This window comes from Rattus norvegicus, chromosome 1, assembly GCF_036323735.1.
Source record: "Rattus norvegicus strain BN/NHsdMcwi chromosome 1, GRCr8, whole genome shotgun sequence".
NCBI classification, from domain to species: domain Eukaryota; kingdom Metazoa; phylum Chordata; class Mammalia; order Rodentia; family Muridae; genus Rattus; species Rattus norvegicus.
Genome location: NC_086019.1, coordinates 208464730 through 208492711, shown reverse-complemented (window position 1 = coordinate 208492711; position 27982 = coordinate 208464730). Strand labels below are relative to the sequence as shown.

At 47.4% G+C, this 27982-nt stretch overlaps 1 protein-coding gene across 9 annotated transcripts; it reads right to left on the bottom strand.

Moving 5' to 3' along the window:
• Positions 1 to 443: 443 nt before the first annotated feature.
• On the bottom strand, positions 444 to 27559 carry LOC102552318 (actin-like). 9 transcript variants are annotated; one of them, XM_008760184.4, is made up of 10 exons: positions 27376 to 27532; positions 27059 to 27206; positions 25321 to 25461; positions 22693 to 22821; positions 15469 to 15579; positions 13115 to 13199; positions 5563 to 5724; positions 3510 to 3698; positions 1502 to 1683; positions 444 to 731 (listed from the first exon to the last, which is right to left on the bottom strand). In XM_008760184.4, exons 3-10 carry the CDS (start codon positions 25435 to 25437, stop codon positions 588 to 590), a joined length of 1119 nt encoding a protein of 372 aa, XP_008758406.1. In that variant the 5' UTR covers positions 25438 to 25461; positions 27059 to 27206; positions 27376 to 27532; the 3' UTR covers positions 444 to 587. The 9 variants fall into 9 exon arrangements, 8 of the variants coding, with proteins under 8 accessions (XP_008758406.1, XP_038957226.1, XP_038957224.1 ...); XM_039101298.2 differs by lacking the exon at positions 25321 to 25461 and having other exon boundaries at positions 27376 to 27559; XM_039101296.2 differs by lacking the exons at positions 25321 to 25461; positions 27059 to 27206; positions 27376 to 27532 and adding an exon at positions 24371 to 24535.
• Positions 27560 to 27982: the final 423 nt, after the last annotated feature.

Here is a 27982-nt window from a genome sequence, read left to right as displayed (position 1 = left end):
GGCTCCTAATAACAAAGAAGGACAAGAGGAGGAGGAGAGGAAGGACAGTCAGCCTACAACACTCTGCACCATGCTTTAATAAGGCAACATGACCTTCACAGAGGCCAGTGTCCTGTTCCTGAATCTGTGAGCTAAATAAACCCTTGTTCTCTATAAATTCCCAAGTATTCTGTTATAGCAACACAAAAATGGCACTACGAGACTCACAATGAGTGACAATGTTGCACATGATGTTTGCTATACCAGAAGGTCCCAAGTGGGGGTGATGACCTGTCATTCAGGGTGCAGGCAGCAGGGCGACTGGCAAACCACACTTTGTGGCACTGGGAACTGGGGTTGCTTGTTATGCAGCACTGCTGACTTCTCCTGTCCAAAACACCAGAAGAATCAGCACCTGCTCCATTGGGATGCTACAGGGGACACCCAGACACCAGGCGGAGTCAGCCCTTGTCACACACTTTTACTGTCCTTCGGGAGAAAGGGGGCCTTGCTATGAGCTTTTCTTGATTATGCCCTGGTCAGTATGGCTGAGGCTCAGCCTGGGCATGGTGATGTTGGGCCAGGCGATGGAACCTGAAAGCCACCACTTAGAAGGTTCTTCTACATATGACAGAAGGGCCAATTTCCAAATACTCATGATTTGTGATCCACATGTCCTTGAACATAGGGAGGGAACACAAGATGGAGGCGCCTACCCAGGCACCATACTTGGCATACGGAGAGGTAACTACCTGGAGGGAGGAGAAAACCCACATCAAGACTCCACTCTGGACTAATCAGAAAGCTATTCAGGAAATGTGCCTGCCCGAGTTTGACAATTTCAGTTCACCCCTAGGACCCTCATGGTAGAAAATTAAGTTTTTAAATTAAAAGGTGTGGGAGCCTCACTGGTACATGCCTGTAATTCTAACACTCAGGGGTCAGAGGCAGGAAGATCTAGAACAGGCTGATCAACATAGCAAGTTCCAGGACAGCCAGGCCTACATAATGGCATCTGTTTCAGAAGAAGACTAGGGAGCTAGGCTCAGGTGTAAGGGCCTGAGTTAGATCTTTAGAACCCATGTATAAAGCTGGACATGCCATCTGTGTTCACACGCATACACACATGGTCATGTAAAATACAAAAGGAGCCTACATGCTCGGCTTGACCGCCCCCCCCCATAGCTCACCATCCCTGATGCCACTTTCTGATCAGATGTTCAGTACCCCAGCTCTGCCACTGCCCACCCTGCAGGCTGCAGCCCCTTCCCATATACCCATCCTCCCGCATCCTCTCTCTCTCTCTCTCTCTCTCTCTCTCTCTCTCTCTCTCTCTCTCTCTCTTTCTCTCCCCTTACCCCTACCATACCCCTACCCCTCCCTCTTTCTCCCCCGTCTCTCTGATGTAAATATCAGGGACTTCTGTCACTTTTGATTATTGGTGTAATTCCTAGACCTTAGCCACTCTAGAGCTACTCATGGGTCAACCCCTAAAGGGCCCCGGTGAGGCTTGGGCCAATACCTTCACAGAAAGCTCTGGAGAGACTAGCTTTGCTATCTCTCTCTGCAGCCGGAATCGTAGGCCTGAACAGGTACCGGTACCACCAGACAGTATGATATAACCGAAAAGATTCCTCCAGTGGGATTTATCGCAGGACGTGATGCTCTGCTGGGCTTGCATGTCGATCCCTGGGTAGTTTTTCCCTGAGGGAAATGCACAAGAGTGCTTTGGGATCAGAAGCTCCCCGTTTTTTAGTATTTTGGGGAGGATTCCAGATTCTGGAGAGACCCCCCAGCACTGATACTGACAAGAATTGACCTTCAGTGTCTCACACGAGGTTGACGTCTTCTGTTTTGTGAGTGTTGGCAGGGCAATGTCCCGACTCAGCCTTGGAAGGTGCCACTAAGCAACTGCTTTCACTTCTCAGGTGTCCCATAAGCAAGCAACAAACACCATCCTTGAACGATTAGTGTATCTTGTAGCTATAATTCATGTGTCTGGATGCATGCCAATCAGCACCCATGGTGACCCTGGGCTAAGGGCTAAAGAACTAACAAAAAGAAGTGCCTTGGGTGTGCCTGGCAGAGGGTTTAATGACTTCTTCACACTGGCATTCATTATACCTTCAAAAACTGTGTGGTCTACCATGCTTACAATCTCACGTCTTGAGAAACTAGGGCAGGCAGATTGCCTCAAGTTTAAGAGAAGCCTGGGCTTATATAATGAGTTCCAGACTAGCCTGGGCTACATAGCAAGAACCTATCTCAAAAGCCAAAAGCAGAGAAAGACTTCACACTTTGTACTATTTAGCGTAGAATAGAGAGCTAAGCCCCGCTAACCACAGAGTGTGTCCACATACGGCACAAAGAGCTTGAAGACTTAGATCGTAGGAAATGTTGGCTTTCCGTGACTGTCCCTTTCCATGGGGATTTCACAACCCATCACTTCCTTTTTGTTGGAACAATGGCTCACTGTGTAGTCCAGGCTGACTGGGAACTCATGGCCATCCTTTTGCTTCTGCATCCCAGTGTGCACCACTGTCTGGCTGATCAATCACTCACTGTTCCAGAGAGAGGGTGACTCTGAGAGCTAATACTGCCTGCATGAAGGATCTAGAATCACCATGGAGATAAGCCTCTAGGCATGTCTGAGTTTCTAGATTGAGTTAATTAACAAGGGAAGACTGACTCTGAATGTGAGCGACACCATGAACTGGGGATCCTGGACATAGTATAAAGGAGAAAGGGAACTGAGCACCAGCATTCATCCCACCTGTGGATGCAGTGTGGCCAACCGCCTCACATTCCTGATAGACAATAACCTTGAACTATCAGTCAAACTTCTTTTCTTAGGTTGCTTTTGCCAGGTATTTTTTTTTTCACAGCCATAAGATCAACGAACACAGTAGTCAAGCCAACAGTCATTAGAACCCTCTGGAGCAGGGCAGTGGTAGCACATGCCTTTAATTCTAGCACTCAGGAGGCAGAGAGGCCTGTTGATCTCTGAATTTGAGGCCGGCCTGGTCTAAAGATCTAAAGAGTGAGTTTCAAGCTGCCAGGGCTACACAAAGAAACCCTGCCCACCAATAATGATAATGATGATGATGATGATGATAGTAGAAGTAATAATAATAGTAATAATAATAATAATAATAATAATAATAATAATAACCCACAGGCCATTCAGATGCTTAAAGCTTTCACAAACGTCTGTGCCTTGAGCTTCTGCCTTAACTGGCTTTACTGTTCCATTTCAAAGTATCCTGTACAGTGGCAGAGTTATAAATAGCATGCCATGGAAGAGAGTTCTGTGGTTGCCCTCTATCCCATCTGCAATCAGACTAAGACTTCCAGGGAGAAGTCAAGGGGTCAGCAAAGTAACAGGAGTGTAGGAGGCAGCTCAGAGAGTAGCAGCCAGTACCAGGGAAACTTTAGAGCAGGAGAATCCTGAAGCAGAATGCTTGCCAACACACTACCACGCCTTCCTTCTGACTGTCCATTGAACCACTGTCCCCTCACCCTGGACTCACCCACGAGGCTGGGGTTGAAGAGCACCTCTGGGCACATGAAAGTCTCCTGCCCTAGACTGATTTCCTTGCCATCTGGTAATGTGAATTTCTTCAGGAAGGAGGATTCTGAAGTTTTTGACATCTCCATGTCGTAGTCTAGCGCCACATAGCAGCATTTTTCTTTCAGGTCTCGGACATGCTCAAGGTCAGCTGCAGGGCAAGGAAGACCAAGAAGCAGGGGAATGTAGGGTGCTGCTTGGGGGAGCAGACATGGGGAGATGGCCCTTTCTTAGGCAGCCACCGTGTCCATGTAACCCCTCCAGCAGGGTCTTGGCCAGGCTATGGGCCAGGCTTTAGAAGGACTAGGAGCATGGGGAAGTAGCCCCTCTCCACAAGAGGCACAGAGCTGGGTCTCTTCAGCATAACCCTGCCATGTATGGTGTTTGTGGGGCCAAGAAAATCCAATTCGCATTCATTACCTGGGTATTTTTGGAACACCCTATGCCTGCGGGTTCTCTGGAGGACTGACCACATCTGGTAAGGACCCTTGCTTAGAAAACCGTGGCAAGTGATGCCCCTTTCCTTTCTAGGTTTCTGACAAAAGGTTTGGAGGTCAGATGTGTCTTTTGAGATAGTATCTGTTGTTACCATGGAGCTTTGAATGAAAGGGACTTCCCTACACTGCTCACCTACTGGCGCCACCTGCCCTGCACACTGCCAGCTGCCACTTCCACTTGAAAACCACTGTCCTCCACCTCTTCCTCCTCTACTTCCTCCTTCAACTCATCTCCTTCAGATCTCCTTCCTCCTCCAACTCCTCCTCTAAGTTGTCCTCCAACTCTCCTTCCTCATTTCCTTCCTATTTCTTCTCCCTCCCCCTTTCTCTTCCTCCTCCTCTCGTCCTTGCTTTTTCTCCTCTTCCCCATTCTCCCCACTTCCTTTTATGTCAATCACCCACTTCTCCTCTCCTCCTCTCTTCCTCTTCTGAAATAGGGGCTCATGACCTCCAACACACTTGTGGCTGAAAATGTCCTTGAACACCAATCCTCCTGCCTCCACCCTCAAGTGCCATGATTCCATGTATGTGTTGCTACTCCTGGCCTAACCTAGCCTCCTGTCCGTGTCTCTTCCATCTCCTTCCAAGGCCTGGAGGGTCCTCTGCTCCTTCCTCCCATCTTGACACTATCTGTTTCTCCCTTCTCTGTCCCTGGCTTCAGGGACTCTGTTGTATCCTAATGTTTCCTCCTTCACCTGGTTTGGGTATTGGTAAAGCAATTCTAGATCACATCCCACCTCTGCTGTTTACTTGGATTTGAGCAAATTATTCTGCATTTTTGCCTTTTTTGTGTTTTGCCCTTTCTCTCTCTTTTTCTTTCTTTTTCTTTTTTCTTTTTGGTTGTTGTGATCCTTTTTAAACGTCCACTTTCTTCATCTACAAGGATGAGCAGAATCAGCATTTGGGAGTGTCTTGGAAGAACTCTTGTTCAGCATGTTCACACTCTAAGAGTGGGGCTTGGGGATTTAGCTCAGTGGTAGAGCGCTTGCCTAGCAAGCACAAGGCCCTGGGTTCGGTCCCCAGTTCCGAAAAAAAAAAAAAAAAGAAAAGAAAAGAAAAAGAGTGGCAACCTGATCAGTTCTTGCCATCATTCTAATCGCTGTTGTCTTTTAGGGCTCCTTGTCTAAGACCAGAAAGGCCAATGGCCTATTGGGAACCAGTGTTGGGCATATTGTATAAGCTAGGGGAATATTGTATGTGCATATTGTATCTAGCCCAGGAACTGGGCACAAAGGGGACAAGCATTACCCTGTCTAAGCCCTAGTCAAAGACCTAAGGCCCTTGTTGCTTATGGGGTACTGGTCAACTCTCCTCTGCAATAGAATAATCATACATTATCCTCAAAGGCAAGTTCCAAGCCAACAGGAAACCCTGTATCAAAAGAGGTGGATGGCATTCTTGAGGCTGACACTTGAGTCAGCCCTTTAGTCTCCGAATATACCTATGCACCTACTCACTGAAAGTGAAGGACCTTATACACAACCCAGGTTTATGTGTCTGAGAATAGTTGTTTCCTACCTGTGGTTTCTAACATATTCCCATTGTCTGACAGCAGTTTCATGAGATACACAGTCAGGTCTTGGCCAGCTGTGTCCACCTTGGTGGTTGACAGGTGCAAAGGATAGCCGTTAGCGATGGGCACAAAGTAGGTCATCCCGTCTCCAGATTCAATAGTTGTTCCTGTGTAAGAGAACACACTGTCATTATGATGTGGGGTACACAGCATGCCTTGGTGAGGGGAAAGGGGCCAAGGAGCCAGCTTCTTCCCAAAGGACATGAACTGAAATGACAGCTGACCACCAGCTTTGTAGGTTTTCTTGCTAAGCCAAACATGCAATTTTACCAATAGCTTCCAAAGAGATAAGAGAAAAAGTGCTGCCCATGCTTGGGTGGGCACTGGAACTCTCTGGGAGGTGCCCCTGCATTGGGGAAGCATGAACATGGTGGCAGAGGTGTGTGCATTAATTAGCAAGGGCTCCGGGCTTGCTAGTTCAGAGAGGCTGTGACATGCTAAGGGGTGCATGGCGAGGGGCCTACTGCATGTGACACTGTATCTTCTGGGGCTGACTGGGGTCTGGGTGGTTCTCTCCTTTTCCTTGTTGAGCCTGGAGATCAAGAACTACACATTTCAATTAAGCAGGTTAAGTCCAGGGGCTTCCCATTCTAGCTGTGACAGAGGACAGAGAGTTAGTCCCCTCTCAGCTGCAACAGCTGAACACGGCAGTCTATTTCCAAGACCTTGGCCGTCATGCACCCACACACTATGGTCCCTGAAACATGGAAGAACACAAGTAGGCCACTGTCACTCGGCCACAGACACAAAACTCCAAAGTGAGATTTTGGCAAATTGATTTCAACAGCGTGGGTTTTTAAAAAATTAAACGGCCTTTGTTCCACAACTCAAAATCAATATTAATTCATCATCTTAAAGAGGAGGAAAGAAGTTATATGATTATGCCAATAAATACATGTTCTAGCTTCCTTTCTGTTGCTGTAATTAAAAAAAAAAACCCCACCCTGATGTAAACAGCTTAAAAGAAAAAGGTTTATTTCAGTTCACAATTCCAGGTAGTAGTCTGCCATGGTGGTGGTGGGGGGGGAGGTTAAGGCAAGAACTTCAAACAGCTAGTCAGAGCACATCCACAGTCAAAACCAGAGAGAAACAAATGCATGCATATTCACTTGCTTCCTTGTGCTCAGTTTCAACTCCCCATTCACACAGTTTGGGACATCTTGCCTAGGGAATGGTACCACCTACAGTGGGCTGGGTCTCCCCTATCGGTTAACTTAAGATAACCTCCACAGACACACCCACAGGTGAACCTAAGGTAGACAATCCCTCACTGGGACTCTCCCTGACTGATTCTCCGTTGTAGCAAATCGTCAAATTATTGCTTTGCATAAATTACATTTTGACAAAACCCAATATATTTAGTCCCGACGAAAAGAAGACATTCTCAGTAGACAAGAACACATGAGAACTTACTTGAATTGGTGAAGAAAATATGAAACCCACAGCTTAACATTGTAAGGCTGAATGACCTTCATCTAAAATTGGAGGAAAAATCAGGGAATTTGTATCCTCATAGCCTCCACTTAGAACAGCGAGGCCGAGGCAGTCAATAGAAAAGAATGAAATAATTAAAAAAACAAACACAAACAAAAAAAAAGCCCATCTGGTTTGGAAATAATAAAGTAAATGTTGTTTGTCAAAAATATATTTGCCGTAGAGCGCTTACCTAGGAAGCGCAAGGCCCTGGGTTCGGTCCCCAGCTCCGAAAAAAAGAACCAAAAAAAAAAAAAAAGAAAAAGAAAAAAAATATATATATATTTGCCATGGTGCTGGCTGGATCCCTTAGACAGGTTAAGGCACTTGCCACCAAGCCTGATAAACTGGGTTCAATTCCTGTAATGTACATCATATTAGGAGAGAATGAACTCCCAAAAGTTGTCCTCTGATCGTCACACTTACACTATAGCACACACACAATAAATAAATTAATGTAATTTAACTTGTTAAAGAATATACATTTGCCAGGCAGTGGTGGCACACGACTTTAATCCCAGCACTTAGAGGCGGAGGCAGATGGAGCTCTGAGTTCCAGGGCAACCTTCCCAACAAAACAAGTTCCAGGATAGCCTGTGCTACACAGAGAAACCCTGTCTGGAAAGTAGAACAAAACAAAGAATATATATGTGCCAACTGTCTGTGCAATAGCAATGCGCAATCAGGAAAGAAGAGATGTTAAAGTTGGTCAGAGCTGCAGCATGTGCTTAAGAATCTGAGTTCAGATCCACGGCATCCCTGCAAATGCTGAGGATGGGCACATAGTCTGTAACCCTAATCCTGGGTGGCTGGGAATGGAGGACAGAGACAAGTTGGCCCCTGGGGTGAATTGGCCGGCCTGTCTGGTCAAAACTTAGAGTTCTTCTCTAGGTCTAGTGAGCCAAGACAGTCTTTTAAAAGTAAAACAAGGCAGAGAGCTACTGAGGAAGACTTTCCATATCAACCGCTATCCTTCACATGTACAAGGACACAAACACACACAGATAGAAATATGCATATGCTCGCATATACCTGCAGACACATTCACTTTTTATCAAAACGCATTAGGCTTTCCATCCTGTGACAATTACTGGAGAGAAATGATTTAAAAGGAGGGAGGAGTTTTGGCTGATGGTCCTTGCAGCTGGCCCCACTGTCAAGAGGCTTAGCGCATGGCAGGAGCACAGGCTAAAGCAGATGCTCTCGTAAATGGCAGACAAGAAATAGAGGAAACAAAAGCAGGGGACAGACAGACCCTGTAAGAGCATGCCACTATGACCTACACCCTCCACCCAGACCCTGTTTTTAGCACCCATCACCTCCTAGCCACTGTGGGATTATGACTGTATCAGCAATCAGAGCCCATGGGATCTAGTCACTGCCCAAACCCCATCAGCTGACAGTGGCACAGGAACTCAAGCCTGCCGGGGACATTTCACACTCAAACCATAACAAATAGTGTCCCTTTCAACAGCATTAGAGCTTGTGAGACACTTAGTCTGACAATAGACAGACATGGTCTGGATATCCAAGGTCCCATCACAATGCCAAGAGGGACCCAGAGACCTCTCAGACTTGCCACGGTCTTCTAGAGGCCTGTAAGATTCTGGCTCTTTTCAAAGTTGGCCATACTTTCAACATGGCCCCAAGCAGAACCCAAAGGGTGTGGCATTGAGGGTTTTGTAGGGAGGGGTATGGTGCTGAGGATTTTGTAGGGGGTGTAGAGCTGAGGGTTTTATAGGGAGGGGTGTGGTGCTGAGGGTTTTATAGGGGAGTGGTGCTGAGGGTTTTGTCGGGAGGGGTGTGGTGTTGAGGGCTTTTGTAGGGGTGTGGTGCTGAGGGTTTTGTAGGGAGGGGTGTGGTGCTGAGGATTTTGTAGGGGAGTGGTGCTGAGGGTTTTTATAGGGAGGGGTGTGGTGCTGAGGGTTTTATAGGGAGGGGTGTGGTGCTGAGGGTTTTATAGGGGAGTGGTGCTGAGGGTTTTGTCGGGAGGGGTGTGGTGTTGAGGGCTTTTGTAGGGGTGTGGTGCTGAGGGTTTTGTAGGGAGGGGTGTGGTGCTGAGGGTTTTTATAAGGGTGTGGATCTAAGGGTTTTTGTTTCATTGGTTTTTGGTTTCAGTTGATTTTAGAAACTGACTACCTGATTCTACACTCTATGCAGGAATACTGAAGACCTAGCAGAGCCCACATCTCCAAATCAGGCCATCCAGAGGGTAGGACACACTTCACCTCATTGAAAGACTCAGTGTGTGCAATGGTATCAAGACCATTTGGTATTGGCCTAGAATCAGAAAAATAAAAAATTGATGGAACAAGCCTTGGGCTCAGAAGTCAGCCGGTGTACATGGCAAGTTCATCTTCAAAAAGCACATAGGCTTTTCAAGGAAGGAAAGGGAATAAATGTGATTGATTGGTTGATTGATTGATTTGGCATTTAATAATGGTACAAAATAACAGGCTTCACTGAGACAATTCTGTACTTGCTAGCTTGGTCTTGCTATCTTCCAGTTCCTCCTGTCCTATTATCTCTGTCCCTGGTCCCCAATAAGTCTCTTCTGTTTTTTGTTGTTGTTGTTGTTGTTGTTTTTCTTTTTCTTTTTAAAGGTCTATTTATTTTTCTCTTGTGTGTATAAGTGTTTTGCCTGTGCATTCCCGTGTGTGTGTGTGTGTGTGTGTGTGTGTGTGTGTGCGCGCGCACGCGTGTGCACCACACGCTTGCTTGGTGCCTTTCCTTGGAGGCTGGACTGGAAGAGGGACTCAGATCCTCTAGAACTGCCATTACAGATGGTTATGAGCTTCCGTGAGGGTGCTGGGAATTGAACCGAGGTCTTTTGACAGAGCAGCCTGTGCTCTCAAGTGTTGAGCCCTCTTTCCAGCCCCCTACTTTCTTTTCTTAATATTTTTATGTATTCTTTGGAAATGTGTATTTACACAATGTGTTTCTATCATCTCTCTTATTAGCTATCTCTGGTTCTCCTAGTAGCTCACCCTCTCCTTATTTCCAATGTCATGTCATCCACATTGTTTTTGTTATGGATAACCATGAGTCCAGTTAGTGCTACACATGGGCCCATGGGTGTAGGGCATGCATGGAGGGACTGGAGACCTACTAGCAGCCATATCCCCTGTGACTGAGAATGTCTGGAAAGCTGTGTCCGATGAGGATGATTGGAACTTCATTACTATGGAGACACTGGAAGGTTGCAGGCCCAGAGACTACCTTCTATCCGCTGACTTTAAGCCCTGGATTAGTCTTTCCTTGCCCACCTCTGTGTTGGGACTAAAGTCCTGTGACTTATAGATTAAAACAATTTGAAATCTATTACTTTAGCAGATCCACTAGCTCCCAACAACCCAAAGAATTCCATCAGGTAGAATATTCAAAGAATGCCATCCAATAGCATCTAGAAAAGCATCCCTCATCTCACTGTAGCTGCTTCTCTGATGTACCCACCACGGTGTTTTAACTTGTTTGACTTTCTTTGATCTATAACCCTACTTAACATAGATGGAAGTTGGGGTAACCTATGCTCCTGGCCATTGTCACTAAAAATGGCTCCACAAGAACCTACCTCTTATTCCTTTAAGGTGAGAGCTGTGGGTTTTGTGTGTGTGTGTTGGCTTCCCAAAGAGAGTGACCCTCCCTGCCTTAGCACCCCTCCATTGTCCATAGCTAAGAGGGATCTTTTCAATAAACACCACAGAACTAGCAACACGTCCCTATCTTATGGGATACATTAATAATCCAAACAATGGAACAACCAAAATGGACCGTAGAACTGTTAAACTAAACTCTGTAAGTGTCTAGAAGAAATCAGAAAAACTTTGGGTCCAGTAAATGATTTTTTGGGTGTGGCACCAAACATAGAAACACTGATACACGGGACCCTGTAGAAATGAAAACCTGCTCTTGAAAAGCCGGTCGGCAGGAGAAGTAGAACCTGGGTAGGAGCACTGCTTTGCACAAGTCGATCTGATTAAAGGCCTCCGAGCATGACTGGAAAGAGATGTTGAAACACACAGGTGAACTCACGAGAATCTGGTAAAAACACCTGAAAGTCACTCTATCGCTGAAGTGGACATGGACAGCCAGTAAACACAGGAGGATGTGCTCAGTGCCCTTGGCCATGAAGGTAGCACAAATTAAAAGCAGGGGACCCTACTGAACATCCATGAGAATGACCACAATAAGAATATTGGCCAACCCAAGAGCTGGCATTTGGGGTAGTTAATATTGTCAACTTGACACGATCCATGTCTGTGATGAAGCTTCCAGGTTGGGTTCATTGAGGAGGTAGGACCCACCCTGAATATTAGTGGCACCATCCCACGGGCTGGGGTCCTGGCTGAATACAGAGAAAAAAGTGAGCAGAGCACCAGTGTTCATCTCTCTCTGCCATGTGGCCAGCTGTCCGCTCCTCCTACCATGCCTTCCCTGCAGAGATGGACAGGGCCTTCAAACTGTGAGCCAAACCCTCCCTCCCCTCCTTAAGCTGCTTCTGTCTAGCATGTTGTCACTACAATAGAAGGGTTACACAGCAGCACTGTGGAAGAGCCACAGAGGGCCACAGCGCTGTTCCACATGCTACAGGAAGAGACTTGTAAATGTTCATAGCAGCTTTACCATAACCCTCCAAGTCTGAAACACCCCAAAGGGCCATTCACAGATAAGTAGACAAAAGTTTGGCACATTCCTGACGTAGAACCACACTACCATGGCTCAGCAAGAAGAGCAAGTGAGCTATCGATTGATCAGTCAATCAGATGCCGGAGACCTGCACGTAGTGAACAGGATGAAAAGCCAGCAGCGCCCGCGGGTTGACTGCCCAGCTCCATCTACTAACAATAGAAAATGCAGTGAGTGGGAGGGGCAAGGTGGCGAAACGGGATTCTTGGGTGTGGCTGTGATCATTTTGACAGCACGCCCACGTGTCAGACCTCATTAATGCTCTTAATTTCATTCAGTATTCCTTAAGAGATCAGTTAAGAAAGAAACGAGTCCAGCATTCTGTATCCACCGGATAAAGACAGGAAGGCGTCAGAACGAGAGCCGGGCATGTGTAAAATGTAAGTCATCATGGTCCATTTTCAGTACAGGGTGTTTAGAGCTCACCAGAGGACCACAGATAAGGAAGCACCATGGCCCTGTCTTCCTCAGCTAGCAGCTGGCAACTGCTAATTTAATCTTAGATTGAAAAGTTACAGACTGTCAGGTGACTGAGCCTGAATATCTGGAAAGAGGAGGGGAATCTGGAGCCCCAAGAGGATGGGGAGTTAGGGAGGGACTGTGCTAGGGGACAGGGAAGATTTTAACTCTGGAGAACCAGCTTATGAGAAGTAGAGGGCAGTGGTGTTTCTGCAGTCAGGGACCATGTAAACTACAGTTTGGGGCCTAGAGCAGTTAAAAGCAAAGGACCTGACAGAGGCTTCACAAATGCTTCTAACTCCTGTTAGAATCCATGTTAGATCCATGCCTCCGGTTTCTGAGGCGAATGGGCACAGACACACCCATACAGATACATACTATAAAAAATCTTAAAGAACAAGAACAAAGAGCACAGTTTTGTGCTAACTTATCCCCACCAGCTGTTTTGCATTTGCCTCACTCTGCATCTTCAGGGCTCTTATTATGAAGTGAGGATCACTATGAGCCTGGAAGAGTATGCTTTGCTTTTCCAAAATGAACACCTCAAGCATGTGTGCCTCCGTGTGTGTGTGTGTGTGTGTGTGTGTGTGTGTGTGTGTGTATGTGCGCGCGCGCGCGCTCACTCACACATCTGTATATATGTGAGGGTCAGAGGACAATCTTCAGGAGTCAGTTCTCTTCTACTATGTGGGTCCTGGGGTTTGAACTTGGGTCATTAGACTTGGCAGCAAGCTCCTTTACCTACTAACCTATATGGCCATCCGTCTCCTATCCTTTTATATTTTTAGGAAGATACTGCATTGCTGTGGTAAGTGTCCCCAACCCCAAGAACTAGACAGTGTGTGTCTGGGAAGGATGGGATCCCATAGGGTCACTCACCAGAGGTTCTGCCAGAAGCGTAAAGGGAGAGGACTCCTTGATTAGCCAGGTACAGGGCGGGGAAGTTGAAGGTTTCAAATAGGATCTGGGGAGGAAGATTGGCATGCTGGCTGGCCGGGTGACACACACTGCCCCCGTGCTCGTGAGTATATCTTGCCGCAGGCTGTGGATCCAGGGAGACCAAGCCTGGGGTGGGCAGCTACCATCTCCAGTTGGCTCTGCTGTGAAGTTCTAGCTTCATTCTGTGGCTGTGATAAAGACACTCTGACCAAAGCAGCTTAGGGGAGGAAACAGTTTTATTGGTGAATACTTGCTGGTCATGGTTCACCACCGAGGGAAGTTCACGATGAGCCACGCATCAGGGCAGGAACCAGGGAGGAGCAGTGTTGCTGGCCCACTCAAAGGCTCCTGTTCAATGTAGCTTTCTAGATCTTATACAACCCAGGACCACCTGTAAGAACGATGCTGCCTACCCCCAGTGGCTGGGCCCTCCCACATCCATTAATAATTAAGACAATCTCCCACATACATACCCACAGGCTACTCTGATAATGGCAATTAATTGAGACTTTTTTTCAGGTGACTCTAGGCTGTATCAAATTGACAGTTAATGCTAATTAGGACACTAGCTCCATGGCTCCCTCTAGGTACTTCAATCATGGATTGTGGGAAGACTGGTCGGATCAGGACTTAATGGTGAGATCCACTGGGCGCCCTGCCTCTCTCTGGCTGCTGGATAGGTATCAGCCCGATAAAAGGGGTTAGTGTTATGATAAAGTCTGAGTTCAGATTGTCAGCATGCCTTTGGGCATATCTTCCTGTCACTGGGCACAGCGGTCTTACTCCCTAATTAGGGTCTCTAGGGCACTCTTCCTGCTTGGGTTTGACTGTCAGTCAAAGGGCTAGTTTGCTCAAGCTCTTGCCTTGTACCAGCATTTTGAACACTCCACACACACACCTTGTGTAATTCCCCAAATTAACCTGCAAGTCCCACCTGCCCAGAAACCAGCTAACTTCCTGGAAGGTTGTGAATTGTAGTTCTTGGGAAATAATGAAGCCTCATGCAAAAATACGGTGGTGGCCTATATCATCCTTATAAGCCCCTGCAATGCATGGTTTGAGGCCATTCCAGCTGGGAAATTGCAGAGGAATAGTCCTGAGCAAAATCCATCTCTGGGTAAGTATGTAATATTTAATAAATGCTTGCTTTAAATTTGCCCCAAAATGGTGAAGTTGGGTGGGTGTTTTTTTTCCTTTCTGTCAAATGGAAGGATTAACACTTGTAACAATTACACCAAAAATCACTACTGATCACCTTCATGTGTGAAGGCATGGTCCCAGAGAGGGGGGCTTGAACCTTTCTATAGGAGTCACTTTGCTGTGAGTATAGCTGTAAGAGTCTATATAGACAAGTGAAACTCAGTCAGGGGCTGAGGAGAGCAAGTGGTTTGTTCAAGGAGGAGGAGAAGACTGGAGGGGAAAAAAACCTCAATCACAGGAGCCAGTCGTCTGCTTTTCTGCTCTTGGATTAGACTTGAACCTTCCTGTGTGTCTTTATTCTGCTGGGCTCAGCTATTCAGCCCCTGCCTGCACAGTTCCTCATAGGCCTCCTCTTTGGCAAGCACACACCCTTGCTCCATTGTCTGCTACAGGTAAGGAGTGCCACAGGCAGCTGAGCTGGGGCTGTCTCGCCCCTCTTACTCCAATCTAGTTTGCTGAGACCATCATGGATATTTGGATGCTTTTTGAGTGAAGCCAGCCATGCCCAGGCTGCAGGGGAGCTGGCTGTGGCCGTTTCCATGTTCTGATTATCTACTCTGGTGTGTGTGTGTGTATGAGAGAGAGAGAGAGAGAGAGAGAGAGAGAGAGAGAGAGAGAGAGAGAGAGAGAGAGAGAGAGAGAGAAGGTGTTTGGGGCTGTTTGATGTGAGCTCGTGCCTGCACCATGATAGGTAGAACTGCTGTTTTCAGATCTAAGTGTCCTCTAAGACGTGGAGATCGTGCCTTGGCCCTGTGCCTGCATGTGGGAGCTCCACACTGCTAGCCAGATGGACCACCTTGGCCACCTGATTCATTCACTTGCCTCTTTAGGAGAAGCTGAGCCTTGGGATGAGGACTTTGGCAGTTGGGGTGGGGCACAGCTTCCTGCAGCCACTGCAGCCTAAGGTGGACTCTGTCCTCTGTGCTCTGGTTCGAGCGCTCACAGATTGGGGTTCACCCTTAAACTCCATCAGTCCAGCAACAACTCCATCATGGCAGGAAGAAGCAGAATGAGGCCCAGAGCAGAAACAAAGAACTTTTAAGGACAGAGCCGGAATCTCCCTCCCTGCCTTGCAGGGCTCCAGGACCCATTACCTGAGTCATTTTGGATCTAGCTTCCTTGGTGGTTAATGGTGGATCTGTTACCAAGATAGGGTGCTGCTCAGGGGCAATGCGAAGGTAGTGGTAGAAGGAGTAATGCCAAACCTGCAGGAGAGAGAATGGCAGGTGAGCTGTACCCATCACCTATCTAAGTATCTGATACATCTATTAGCCATCTAAATAATCTCTCTCTCTCTCTCTCTCTCTCTCTCTCTCTCTCTCTCTCTCTGTGTGTGTGTGTGTGTGTGTGTGTGTGTGTGTGTGTGTGTGCGCGCGCGCGCGTGTGTGTAAAATCTACCAACTATACTTGGCACACCTAGCTGTTCATCTTGCTACCTGTTTATTGTCTACTATTTATCTGTTTTCTCGTCTTGTCTGCATCTGTCTCTGTGTCCATCATCAGTCTCTCACACTACCATCTATCTGTTATCCATCATGTATCAGTCAGGTCTCCAATTTTGGACAAATAGCTGATGGGTCTATTTAACACATCAAAGTGGACCAGCATCCCTCAGTGCCTACCTGTTGTTACAGGGCATGGCTATTCTGGATCTGAGGGAGTGGTCATTGAGCATCTGGCACCCCTCTAGTGTTCTTGGGAACGTATGAACCCCCGGTCACTGCCATTAGTATTATAGCTGGCCCTTCTTGCCAACCCTCACCACAGACCTTTTGCCTCAGGCAAAGCTTCACTGTTTTACTGGCACAGTTCCTTTTTTTCTCTCATAAATCCAGGTATTAGATGAGCCGTGTCTGCTGAAGCACTTTGCTGGTCGCTGACTAGCCTTAGAACCACCTGGCTCTCCAGCTTGTACCAACTAGTTCTAGTCCTACTTGTTCTAGTTCTAGTTACCTTGCCTGTGACTCTTTCCTTCCTCATGGGAAGTGCGACTTTGTCCATACCCTCAAGCCCTCAGCCTGCCCTAGTGGACCCACACACCGCTTGCCCTCTTGCAAGTTCTAATGTCAAAAGCTACTATAACAGCCCTAGTCTCATGAAAGCTAATTCAATAACCTTATAAAAGGTTATATCCTTTAATGTGCTTAGAAATATATTTGAAGTCATGCAAAGAACCAATGCAGTTAATTACAAGATTAAACCTTATTTAGTGGAGGCTGGTGAGATGGCTCAGTGGTTAAGAGCACTGGCTGCTCTTCCGGAGGTCCTGAGTTCAAATCCCAGCAACCACATGGTGGTTCACAGCCATCCATAATGAGATCTGATGCCCTCTTCTGGTGCGTCTGAAGACAACTACAGTGTCCTTATATATAGCAAATCTTTAAAAACTTACTTAGCCTCTGGTTTTATGTTCACCAGCAGATAAGGAAAGACATATTTAACAGATATGCTTAGTAGGTGCGAACCTTCAACTCCCTGTCCAGTGACGGCCCCCAGTGATCCACCACCTACCTGTGCTTCACAGTCGATGATTACATGGGGAAAATATAAAGTTTATGTGAGGTATGAGGATCTGAGAGAGCATTTTGGGTTTACAAGGCGTTTTAAGGTTGATAAATACAAATGATAAATACAAATGATACAAAGCCTAGTGCTATGGTGAGTCAAGGTGTACAGAATAATACAAACTGCTTCTGATTTCCTCCCCTCACTGGTGCATTAGGACTTTGAAAGTTCAGAGTTCTAACGTTGACCAACGGAGTTCTGAAGGCTACCTCTGGTCAAGTCTTCCACCATTCGATCCACTATCATAGTTAACAGTTCAAGATTTTAGGTTTCCTTTGGTTGTCTTTTAACTACAGACTTACAGGTGTTTATTACTGTGCTAAATTTATATACATCCAGCCTTCTGGATGGAGGAAAGAAGCCCCTCTTGTCCCTTCTGCTTCAGGGAAGATTTCTGTCTTTCCTGAGCTCACCGTAAGGAGTGCTTCTGCTTTTAACAAAAAATTGTTTACTAAGCCATTACTAAGACACAAATATGGTATCTACTACCCTTTTCTAAAATATGGATTTCAGTACAGACTACAATTCATAGTAATTTTAAAGATTTATTTATTATATAGAAGTACACTGTAGCTGTCTTCAGACGCACCAGAAGAGGGCATTGGATCCCATTATAGATGGCTGTGAACCACCATGTGGTGGCTGGGATTTGAACTCAGAACCTCCAGAAGAGCAGTCAGTGCTCTTAACCACTGAGCCATCTCTCCAGCCCCAAACTACAATTTAACATGTCTAAAATCTATCTCTTTTTTTTTTTTAAAACTTAAAAAAGATTCTTGTAAGCTTCAGAAAATCCACTCAGATCCACCTCCCATGGGTCAAATGGACTCTGGATAAGTACCCCTGTCAACCAACAGCCTAATTTTCTCACCTATTGCCTATCCTAGAATGTGGGATTTCTTCTCTTTTCTCTAGTTTTGGAAATTCCCTCCCCTGGGACTCCCTCCCCTCAACTACCAAAACCATGAGCCTAAAAGTTTCAAGTGAACACCTAAGAAAAATCTTTTTCTCCTGAACCTATTTAACTTTATCTTCTGTCTCTAATACCAGTATGAGTTTCCAGAATCCTGCTAAGACCAGGTGTTTATTCAAAATCTGCACCCAGGACAGCTCCAGAGAAGCAACCCACAGATGCTCTGGTTTACCCTTGCAGACCGCTTCAACTGGGCCTGCATTTTCCTAGCCACAGATAGCCCAGCAGATCCTGGACAGCAGTTAAACAGCCAGGACTCTGGAGTCCCGTTATTCCTCCCCTCCCCCCTTTCTCTTCTCTCTACTCCCTCCCAATCTCCCTAAATAAACCTCCCACATGAGAAGTGTTCCATGCTGTAACTTTATGGATCCCACCCCATAGATCCAACAGGGTCAAAAGTTCAAGGCCGTTTTAAACTATGTAGCAAGTTGAAGCTGTGCCTGCAGAAAAAAAAAATACTCAGATTTCCTGTCACTATTCTTTAAGCAATTCGGTACATAGCAGTTGGTGTGGTGACAACACTGAGATTTTGTAGCCTATCAAGAGAGAACGTGGAACACATGAAAGGATTTGGTTGGTATCCTGCAAGGACTGCTACTGCACACGGTAATCCAGGGATCTGGATGTCTGGAACAGCCCTGGACAAGACTCCGTAATTCTAAGGGATGGCTGAAATGTAACTAGCACCTCTGGCTCACCATCAAGGAAAGATGAATCGTGATCCAGCTTCTGACGATACACCAGGTCTGAAGTTATAGAATGGGGCTGGCAGGGGTCGACAGGCCCAGCGCTGTCTAAAGGGTCTCTAGGGTCTTACAGGTGACATATGCATACACCAAAATTCAGGGGTGAGGTAGAAATTCAGGTGGTTTGGGTGTCACAGAGAAAGCCCAGCAATGATGGAAGTTGCCACATATGTGCCTACTCGAGACCATCGAGGTGACCGTAGTGAGCCTCTGTTACAGGCTATGTATTATACGTAGTAAACCTAATTGTCGGCAACATATACAAGCTTAGAGAGATAGTGCGTTTGTCAGGTGCAGTTAGGTGTGTCCTGTGGAGATGCAGGTTGTGTGTGACTCTAAAAACCTCCATAGAAAGAATGGTAAAGAACGGAAGATGGCTCAGTGGTTAAGAACACTGACTGTTCTTCCCAGAGGTCCTGAACTCAAGTCCTAGCAACCACAACCATCTGTAATGAGATCTGATGCCCTCCTCTGGTATATATATATATTCCTTACTTTAAGGCAAGTCCATCGGAAGAGGTCTTCTAGTCTTTGCTCTATGACCTGAGGCAAAATTAGCTGGATGACCTTGTGTTACCCAACTGTAAAGGTGAAATGGTTCCTACTGACTTGGCTCAGAGCCACCCATCATGAAGGTGACAAGGTTCAGCCTACCAAGGATATAGGGGAGGAGTTAGAGAGTTCTTTGATAAGCAATTGGACCTTTGATAGGCTCTGTCTCTCTTGGCTTGGAAAAGCCTTTCGGGAAGGAGCTCCAGGTAAGAGACAGGGATTTTCCCTGCACTTGCAGGAACAACAGAAGCATCTAGCAGGATTCAGGTAGAACAGGATTCTAGGAAAGAGAGCTAAGGAGCCCTCATGGGTTTGAAAGAGCTCAAGAGAAAGATAGACTAGCCAGATGGGATGACACACAGAAAAAGAGATTTCTACAGAGCTAGCAGTTTATTATAGGATCAGGCTTGAAATAGATATTTTGTATATAGTTCAGAAAATAAAGTTACCTCACTGAACTAGCGGGATTTTTGCCTCAGTTTATGGGTCTCGTGTATTAGTGGTATAAATACTGGATAATTTAACAAGTTACATATTACAAATTTGCAACCTCATCTTTTAAATGGAAGAGACCACCCACCACACTGAGGAGTGGGAGCCTCAGATGACAGGGTTGCCAGGGAGGCTAGCTGTTTATTCCTGCTGTAAGGCGCTAGCCTCTGAGCCATCATCTTCACTAGACAGGTGATGCCTGCCTGCAAATCTCAGGACCAGCCTGTAACCTGTTGACATCCCTCCCAGAAGAGGACAGGCAGGGTCATTGTATTCTTGTCAAAATGTATAACCACTCCTCTCAGCCATTTTTAAAATATTATTTATTTAATGTATGAGTGCTCTGCTGCATATACACCCGCCTGCCTGAAGAGGGCATCAGATACCCCTATAGATGGTTGTGAGAGCTACCATTGGATGCTGGGAATTGAACTCAGAACCTCTGGAAGAGCAGCCAGCGCTCTTAACCACTGAGCCATCTCTCCAGCCCCCTCCCAGACACTTATTCAACATTCTGCCCTAATTGCATGTGGCCTTATGGTTTCTGACGGGGCTAGGATGGCTAGGAACACAGCTCCAGGTGATGGCTATTCTTGCTTGTCATCTCAACTATATCCAGAATTAACTCAAACCCCAAAACGGCTGTGCACAACCATGAGGAAGTTTTGCTTAGACCATTTGAACTAAGCTCCACCTTTGTTCCAGATCTTTTGAGGTGAGATGACACACCTCTAATCTGGACCACACCTTCTGCTGGTGACCTAAATAAAGAACATGGAAGAAGGAAGTTTTTGCTCTGGCCTGCTTGCTCTTGCTCTCACTATCAAGTCCATTCCTTCACTGGCATTAGAGTCGACATCTTCAGGATTCCAGCATATTCTGAAGACCAGCTGAGACATTTAGCCTCATGGACTGAACAACTACTGGATTCTTGAACCTTCTCTTCATAGGCAGTCATCATTGCCAGACCACAGCCTGTAAGTCATTCTAATTCCCTTTCTAAATAATAGATAGATAGATAGATAGATAGATAGATAGATAGATAGATAGATAGATAGATTCATTAAGTTCTGTTACTCTAGAGAACCCTGACTAATACAGTGGGGAAGCCATCATCCATGCTGACTGAAGACATTCTAATGTGTCTGTTTTGGGGTCCCCTATTCTCCATTCAGTAACCCCCTCCCCTATGTTGTGTAAGTCAGACCAGTAAACTCATTGGTTCCCACAGGGTGAACTTTTGTGTGTCCTTAGAACCTTGAGATCAGGTTGGCCTTCACACCTCCTCTGGAGATCTGAGATGGAGAAGTCACCATTGGCTCCTCTGGAGGCCTGTCTCTCCTTCATATTCTCACACGGTCATGTTCTGTAGATCTTTGTCCTGATCTTTTCTTGGGCCACAGTCACATGAATTTGGATCCACTGTAGAAGGCTCATTTTAATTTGGTTACCTTTTTGTTTTGACACAGGGCTTAATAGTCTAGGCTGGCCTTGAACTCCTGATTCTCCTGCTTCTGCCACTTTGGAGCTGGGATGGCAAATGAATACCCCCACACAGCTCAGCTTTAATGGCCTTGCCTTGGGCTGGATGACTCAGTGGTTAAGAGTACTCTTGCAGAGGACCACGATTGGGTTCCCAGAAGCTTATACTGGACTGGTGTGTCTCTAACTACACTGCTAAAAGGGGGAAAGCTGAACCACACACAGGGAAACATGTCCTGCAGAGATGAGAGCGGAGGCTGAAGTAATGCTCTACAAGCGGTAGAACCCCCAAAGATTGTCAGCAAGGCTTCCAGAAACCAGGGAGCAGCCTGACTCAGGCTCTCCCTCACAGCCCTAAGCAACAGTCCTGTACCACCAACACCTTGACCTTGAGGGCTACAAGACAATCGATGTCTGAGGCTTAAATCTGCAGTTGTGGAGCTTCATCATGGCTGCCTCAGGGTTCAGATCACAAGCAACACATCCTTAAGTGCAGGTGTCACTGATGGCTGGTCACACACGTGTGTTACTTCCTTGAGGCTAAAAACTACTTATCCATCATTCCCTCCCAGATGTGATAGCATAGGAACCATCCTATTATCTTATAGACAAGGCATCCTTGTCTTGATAGTCCCAGAGGCCATGCCTTGTGTCCTGGTGGTGTGGGCAGTAAGCAGAGGATGCTGGACTAGAACTGAGGTCTCCTGACTTGGACCCCTGAGGTATGGAGTGCAGCAACAGAGCTAGGCCCAAACAGCAGTCCCTCCTGTAGCAAGAAATTTGGTTTCTTGAAATGCCCAGTTGTGCCGTGTGAATGTTTTTGTTTTAATCCCAGGTGTGGGGATGAGAGGCTGCTTCACAGCAGGTGATTATGATTTGCCTCGTGCTCTAGCAGGGGTATGGTTTTGTCTGCTGCAGATGGTTTCTGCAAGTGACATTTGGAGTGCTTGGAACTTTTTTTGAAAGGGTATAAATGCCAGAGCCCCAGTAGGGGCCAGCATGTGCTCTGAGGAGGCAGCTGCCGCTGGTTACTGGTGCTGTGGGTTTGTCAAGCAGTCATGAGCAAGAGACTAGAAGAAATTGGAGCTGTCCTGACTACAAAGATTCGCCTTGACCCAAGGAACTCCATGTCCCTAAACAGCAAGAAGTTGTCTAAAGAGATCTATGCTCCCTCTCCCCTCTAATCTCCTCTCTCTCCTACATAGTGTTATGGAATTGAAAGGGATTAGGGTAAAATAAGGGTTGGAAGGGTGGTATATATAAGGATTCAATAAATAAAGCAGCACCTCCCCCCCACCACCACTAAAAAAACCAAAAACAGGGTTGGGGGTTTAGTTCAGTGGTAGAGCGCTTGCCTAGCAAACACAAGGCCCTGGGTTCGGTCCCCAGCTCCAGAAAAAAAAAACCAAAAATAACAAAAACAACAACAACAAAAACCCCACCATTTATCAGTGCCAAGGCCAGTAGCTGTGGCACAACTGCCTCCCTGCCCCGAGGGTATAGCTCACCTTCTGTACATTGTCCCAATTGGTGATAGCTCCCCGGAAGATGGGGTAGTGTATGTTCAGCTTTGGTCGATTATTCTGGACCTCAGCTCCAATAAACCAGTCTTCTTCTTCCAACCTCTCTAGCAGGGTCTGAAAAACACAGGCAGGACAGGACAGCCCCTGAGAATGGCAGTCTGGGACTGGGCTTACCCACCCACTATACATGGCTTTCCTGTGTGGACATGAGTCAGTGGCCTGAGGCCGTGGGAAGCTGCACATTAAGGCTCTCCAACCATGCACAGTTTCAGCAGTGGTTACTAGCAAACGGAGCAAGTGCCTTCAAGGTCCCAGGCTGCACAGGGTCACTGTGAGGAAGGACATTCACATTGCAGGTGTGGAAATGGAGGCCAACAGAAACTATCAGAGGGAAGGCTCGCTGGAAAAGGGCCTGCAGCATGAGCTGGCTCCTGGGTTTCAGGTGGATTGAACTTTCCATGCTGTAAAAGGGGCCAGGCATCCACCTCATTCCACCAAAGCAAACAAAAACAGACATTAGGATCAAAGCTGTTAAGATTTAGCAGGGCTAGCTGGATGAGAAGGAGCAGGGAGCCCAGAAAAGACAAAGACTGAAGAGCTACCACGGTATGCCCATGTCTGAGCACAGAAAGAAGGAAACAGGGTAAGTGGGTGCTCCATTCTGTGTGGAAGACTAACTCACTTGAGACCATGGAGGTACCCTGAGTTACACTCATCAGAGGAGATCGGGTCTCCAGGACAAGCTAATGCTTAAGTTAGATAGAAACAGTGTGCATGGGATACTTCTGCAATAGAGAAGAGGAACAAGGAGGTTGGGGACAAGGTGCAAGTGTGACAGGACAGTCATAGGGCTGGGCAGTGCTGCATGGGTGCAAGGTACCATCTATTATCATGCAGTTATGTGGTGGAACTATACTGCAGTGGTGCATGCTACATGGTACAATGATATCTTGCTGCAATGGGAGCAACACAGCGATGTTGGGCTGCACAGGTGCAGTGCCACAGTGCAGCTGTGAGGCAGAACCATGCTGTGGCATGGCAGTGCTACGGTGGTGCACGACACATAGAGCATGGTGCAATACTACCTTGCTGCAGTGGAACATCCCAGTGATGCTGCAGGCATGCTGCAGTACAGGCCTGTGCTCAAGGCAGTCAGCCCCACTGCCCAGAGCCTGTTCTCAGTCATCTTGCCCTTTCTATAGCTCTGGCCTTGATCTGAGAGCCACCAGTCAAGACATCAGGTGAGCTGCTCACCTCTCCAAGCTCCCACCCCCTTCTCTGTCGAGTGGGAACACTTCCCTCAGTGCCCTGTGGACCCCATGTAATGCTGGGAACATGTGGAGTGAGGACAGACAGACAGACAGACAGACAGACAGACTAGGGGGGACAAGGCATTTGCCAATGCTGTGCCTCTTCAGATGCTTTTCAGGGTGTGGTTGAGTGAGTGTAGGGGTCAGGTATGAAGCCTGACCAAAACCAGCTTTGAAGCCATTTACTGGCCTGGTGGTCTGCGAGCCAGGACTGCAATGGAAAGAATTGTCCTCGTTCAGCCTCTCTGTCCCCTCTAGGCCTCCCACCAAACACCCCACCGCCTTCACTGCTAGTCAGCAGCCCTGGACAGAGATCAGTGTCATGGTGCCTAGAGGACAGCTGAGTCTCTCACCTGAAGAAAAGGAAGCAGACTATCCTGTACATAGGAGTCACTCCTGCTGCCCAGGGCTGGGGCAAGGCCAACAGGGAATCTGGCTAATGGAAGGCAAGCCTGAACAGGAGGGGAGGAGACAGTCTGAATGTTCAATGTTATGCTCTTCATAGTGAACTGACTTTTCCCAGGTTATGACCCTCTGCTTCATTCCACATAACCAGCTCCGCTGGCCTCCACACTGCTCTCTGCACAGTATTCCCTCTGGGCCATGGTTAGACAAACATCCTCTGCCATGACAGTCTGCCACACTCTCACAGCCTCTCTCTCCATTACTGCGCATGGGTATGTGGTTTATAACTCACATGCTGCATAGATCTGAGTAAGAGTCTATGGAGATTCAGGACTCTCCAGTGTGCCAGGCATCTACTGGGGTTCTCTGGACACATCCATAAACGAGAGTCTGACAGTACTGTTAATGTGTGCTTCTTTTCCCCGCCCTGTGGGGCTGTGGGATGACTTCAGGTACAGCCCACATTAAGACCTTATAGAGAGAGAGCCACTGCACTTCAAAGGAAGCTGGTGGCTACCAGAATGACAGAGAAGGCAGGAGTCACTATCTGTGTGGAGAGGCACTGCCAATCAAGCTCAGAGAAGGGCTCCTTGAAGTGGGAGGAGAAGGCTGCCAGTCACTCCAGTTGAGACCCAGGTGGGATTGCTAGAGGGAGAGGTACCAGACATAAAGAGAAGCTGCACCCAGAGACAACTGCCTGTGCTGGAGGGTATGGAATAACCTACAAACCAGGATGGAAGCTGCCTGCTCGTGCCCTCTAGTCTGTCCCTAAGGCCACATACTTGAGTCATCTGACAGGGAGCGGTCAGTATGGAAGTTAAGAGCATTGGGAGCTATCACAGACACAGCAACCACAGCAGCTCAGGAGGTTGGAGGATGAAGCCAGGGGGCTACTCACGGCATTTTTCATTTTCCCAAGGATGGTGGGGAAGACAGCCAGAGGGACTCGAGTTCCTGCAAAGCCCACCTTACTGAAGCCAGAGCCATAGTCACAGATGATGGGGGTGTTGTCCATTGTGCTGTGGTGACCTGGACACACCTGCAGGGGGAGACCACAGCATCCCTTATCTCAGTGGGTACTGTGCCAGCAGTGGGACAGCTCCCTGTACCTAGAGAGGTTGGCCTGAGTGAGAGAGCCACTCTGTAGGTGTGTGTAGGAATGGAGGGTTTTAAACCACTCTGCGCAACCAGGTATCCTGCAGACTCACAGCCTGAGCCTCTCCTGGGCTGTGGCTTTGCGACTCTACCTGCTTCCATTGCTCCCTCTAAATCAAGGGAAGCATTTACAGAAAGTGTCATTTGGAGTGCTTAGGCCATGAATTGGTCACAAGGAACCACTCCTGTCTGGGTGGCATGAACATTACTGTGAGTCTGCCTGGTTTGCTACAGTTTCAACACTAAAGAAACATCATCTCTGAAATCTCTGCTGTGACGAACTGAGACAGACCCTGTGGTACGGACGATGCTAGGCCTTCCTGAGGAGAGCACTGTGTGTATGGTGGTGGTGGGGATGGGCAACCTGCTTTTCTGCATGTAAGGGCACAGGAGTTGCTGTGTCTGCACAGCTAGACAGGCTCAGGGCTCAGGAAACTGTGCACACTGGATATGTTAACATATCTCATGGCAAAAGCCTGGGCCACCAGCTCAGCCACTTCTCCCCAGTATATCATCTTAAAAACCAATTTCGAAAAGCAGAAAAAGATTTATTCAATATGACCATATTGAGAAGAGGGAAAAGAGGTCCATTTGCCCCCAAGTCCCTCTTCAGGGTTTGGACATGAGACTCGGGCTTCAAACAGAGGGCAGGAGGAGTGCAGAGCTGAGAGTCCTGGTTAGGGTGTGGTCCTGCCCATCACTGACCCATCACTGTCTTAGCTCCAGTCTCTCCTGCAAGGTGGTCTGACAAGTTTTCAGAACTGTGTGAGGTCTCTGGGAGACAAGCTCCCTCTCTGTATAGCTCCAGACTTCAGCCTTTCCTTCCCCAGCATCAGACTCCTGGGGCAATTCTAATGCCTTGGGTTCCATTGTTTCAGTGATCTCATGGCACAACTGATCCTAAAATATTTCCTCCTGGGACTGAAGAGAAGTCTCAGCAGTTAAGATGCTCTGAGGGCCCACACTGACAGCTCACAGCCATGTGTACTCCCAGGGAGGCTGGTGACCTCTTCTGACCTCCACAGGTACATGTGATACACATACTCTCACACAGATGCACATACGCAGACATAAGGATCTCTCTGGGTTCAAGCACAACCTGAGCTACACAGCGAGTTTCAGGTTATCCAGGACTACATAGAGAGACTCATCCAAAACACACACACACACACACACACACACACACACACACACACACACACACACACACCTACCTTACCACCCACCCACCACCAATAAACAAACAAAATACCCAAAGTTGTGTAAGTCCGGTTTCTGGTCAGGAAAATTTTGTGCATGTCACGAGCTGCTCATGGGAGTCATGGGGCTTCCTGCCGGAAAATAAACCAGGGCACAGAGAAGAAGCAAGGCCTGGCTCCTTTTCCATTTAGACGGGAATTTTTCTTCACAACAGGGTGAGGCAAGCAGACAGCACAAAGCCATTGACTGTTGCCCAGAAGAAACCAGTTCACCAATCTCACCTGGCTCAGGGCTCTGGAAACAGCAGGGCAGGCAGCTCTGGTCTTTCCTCAAGGTTTGCGTGCTCTCTGGTGACAGTCTAGGCATCTGTGGCAGGTCCCAAGTGTGTTTATTCAGGATCAGTAGATCTTGCTTGAACATGTCCCTTTCCTCATTTAAAAAAAAAAAAAATCCAAGAGACTTAAGTTAAGCAGTGGAGACACCCACGCCAAACCCAAGAGCCCGAAATAATGAAGGGCTGAAGCACAACTTGCACTCCATCAGGGAGAGGCCCCCTCCCTTGAACCAAATCGTGAAGTTGGTGGAAAATGGAACTTACTGGTGTCTCTGAGGGAGGCCACAGTGCTCCTCCTCCCCCTCCCCCTTTGCAAGGTGTTGTGGTCTCATCTGGGTACTGTGGGCCTTTCCCTGCTGCTGGGACATTCAGACATTGTGATGCAGCTGTGACTTCAGGGCCTCACCCAGGCAAAGCTATCAGACCTTGCTTGAAATGATCTTGTAAGAGAAGCTTCTTGGCTTTTACACCAGTTCCTCACTGTCCCCGGGTTCACTCTTGTTGTTTGGGGTTGTGTGTCCCTCTAGATGTCTGTCCTTCTATGGGACCTCAGGGAGAACCACTGCCTTCATCTGGAATGACAAGGAACCAAAAAAATCAAAGAGAGTCACTGCCCTCAACCTTGGGCCCTGGGTTGGTGATCTAGGGCATGATGGGAAATTAAGAGGGACATACTCTACATACAGGGATGAAAGAGGAACCTAGGGCTTCAGGCAGGGCCAAGGAAATGTCAAGGAAAGACGCTGGTACGTTTGGTATGTGGGAGAACATTCCAGTACCTGCTCTGGAACCACAGTATAAAGTTGACGCTTCACAAACACCATTCCAGGAGGGAGTGATCAGGCAGTATAGCTCAAAGTGCTTGCTTAGC

Excerpts from the sequence above, each read along its gene's own strand:
- LOC102552318 (XM_039101296.2), bottom strand. The coding sequence starts at position 24,520 with ATGAAGAGCATAACATTGAACATTCAGACTGTCTCCTCCCCTCCTGTT. Across the intron at positions 5,725-13,114 it reads CGCTTCTGGCAGAACCTCTG|GAACAACTATTGAATCTGGA; the intron begins GTGAGTGACCCT and ends TCTCTTACACAG. Across the intron at positions 1,684-3,509 it reads CTTCAACCCCAGCCTCGTGG|GGAAAAACTACCCAGGGATC; the intron begins GTGAGTCCAGGG and ends CATTTCCCTCAG.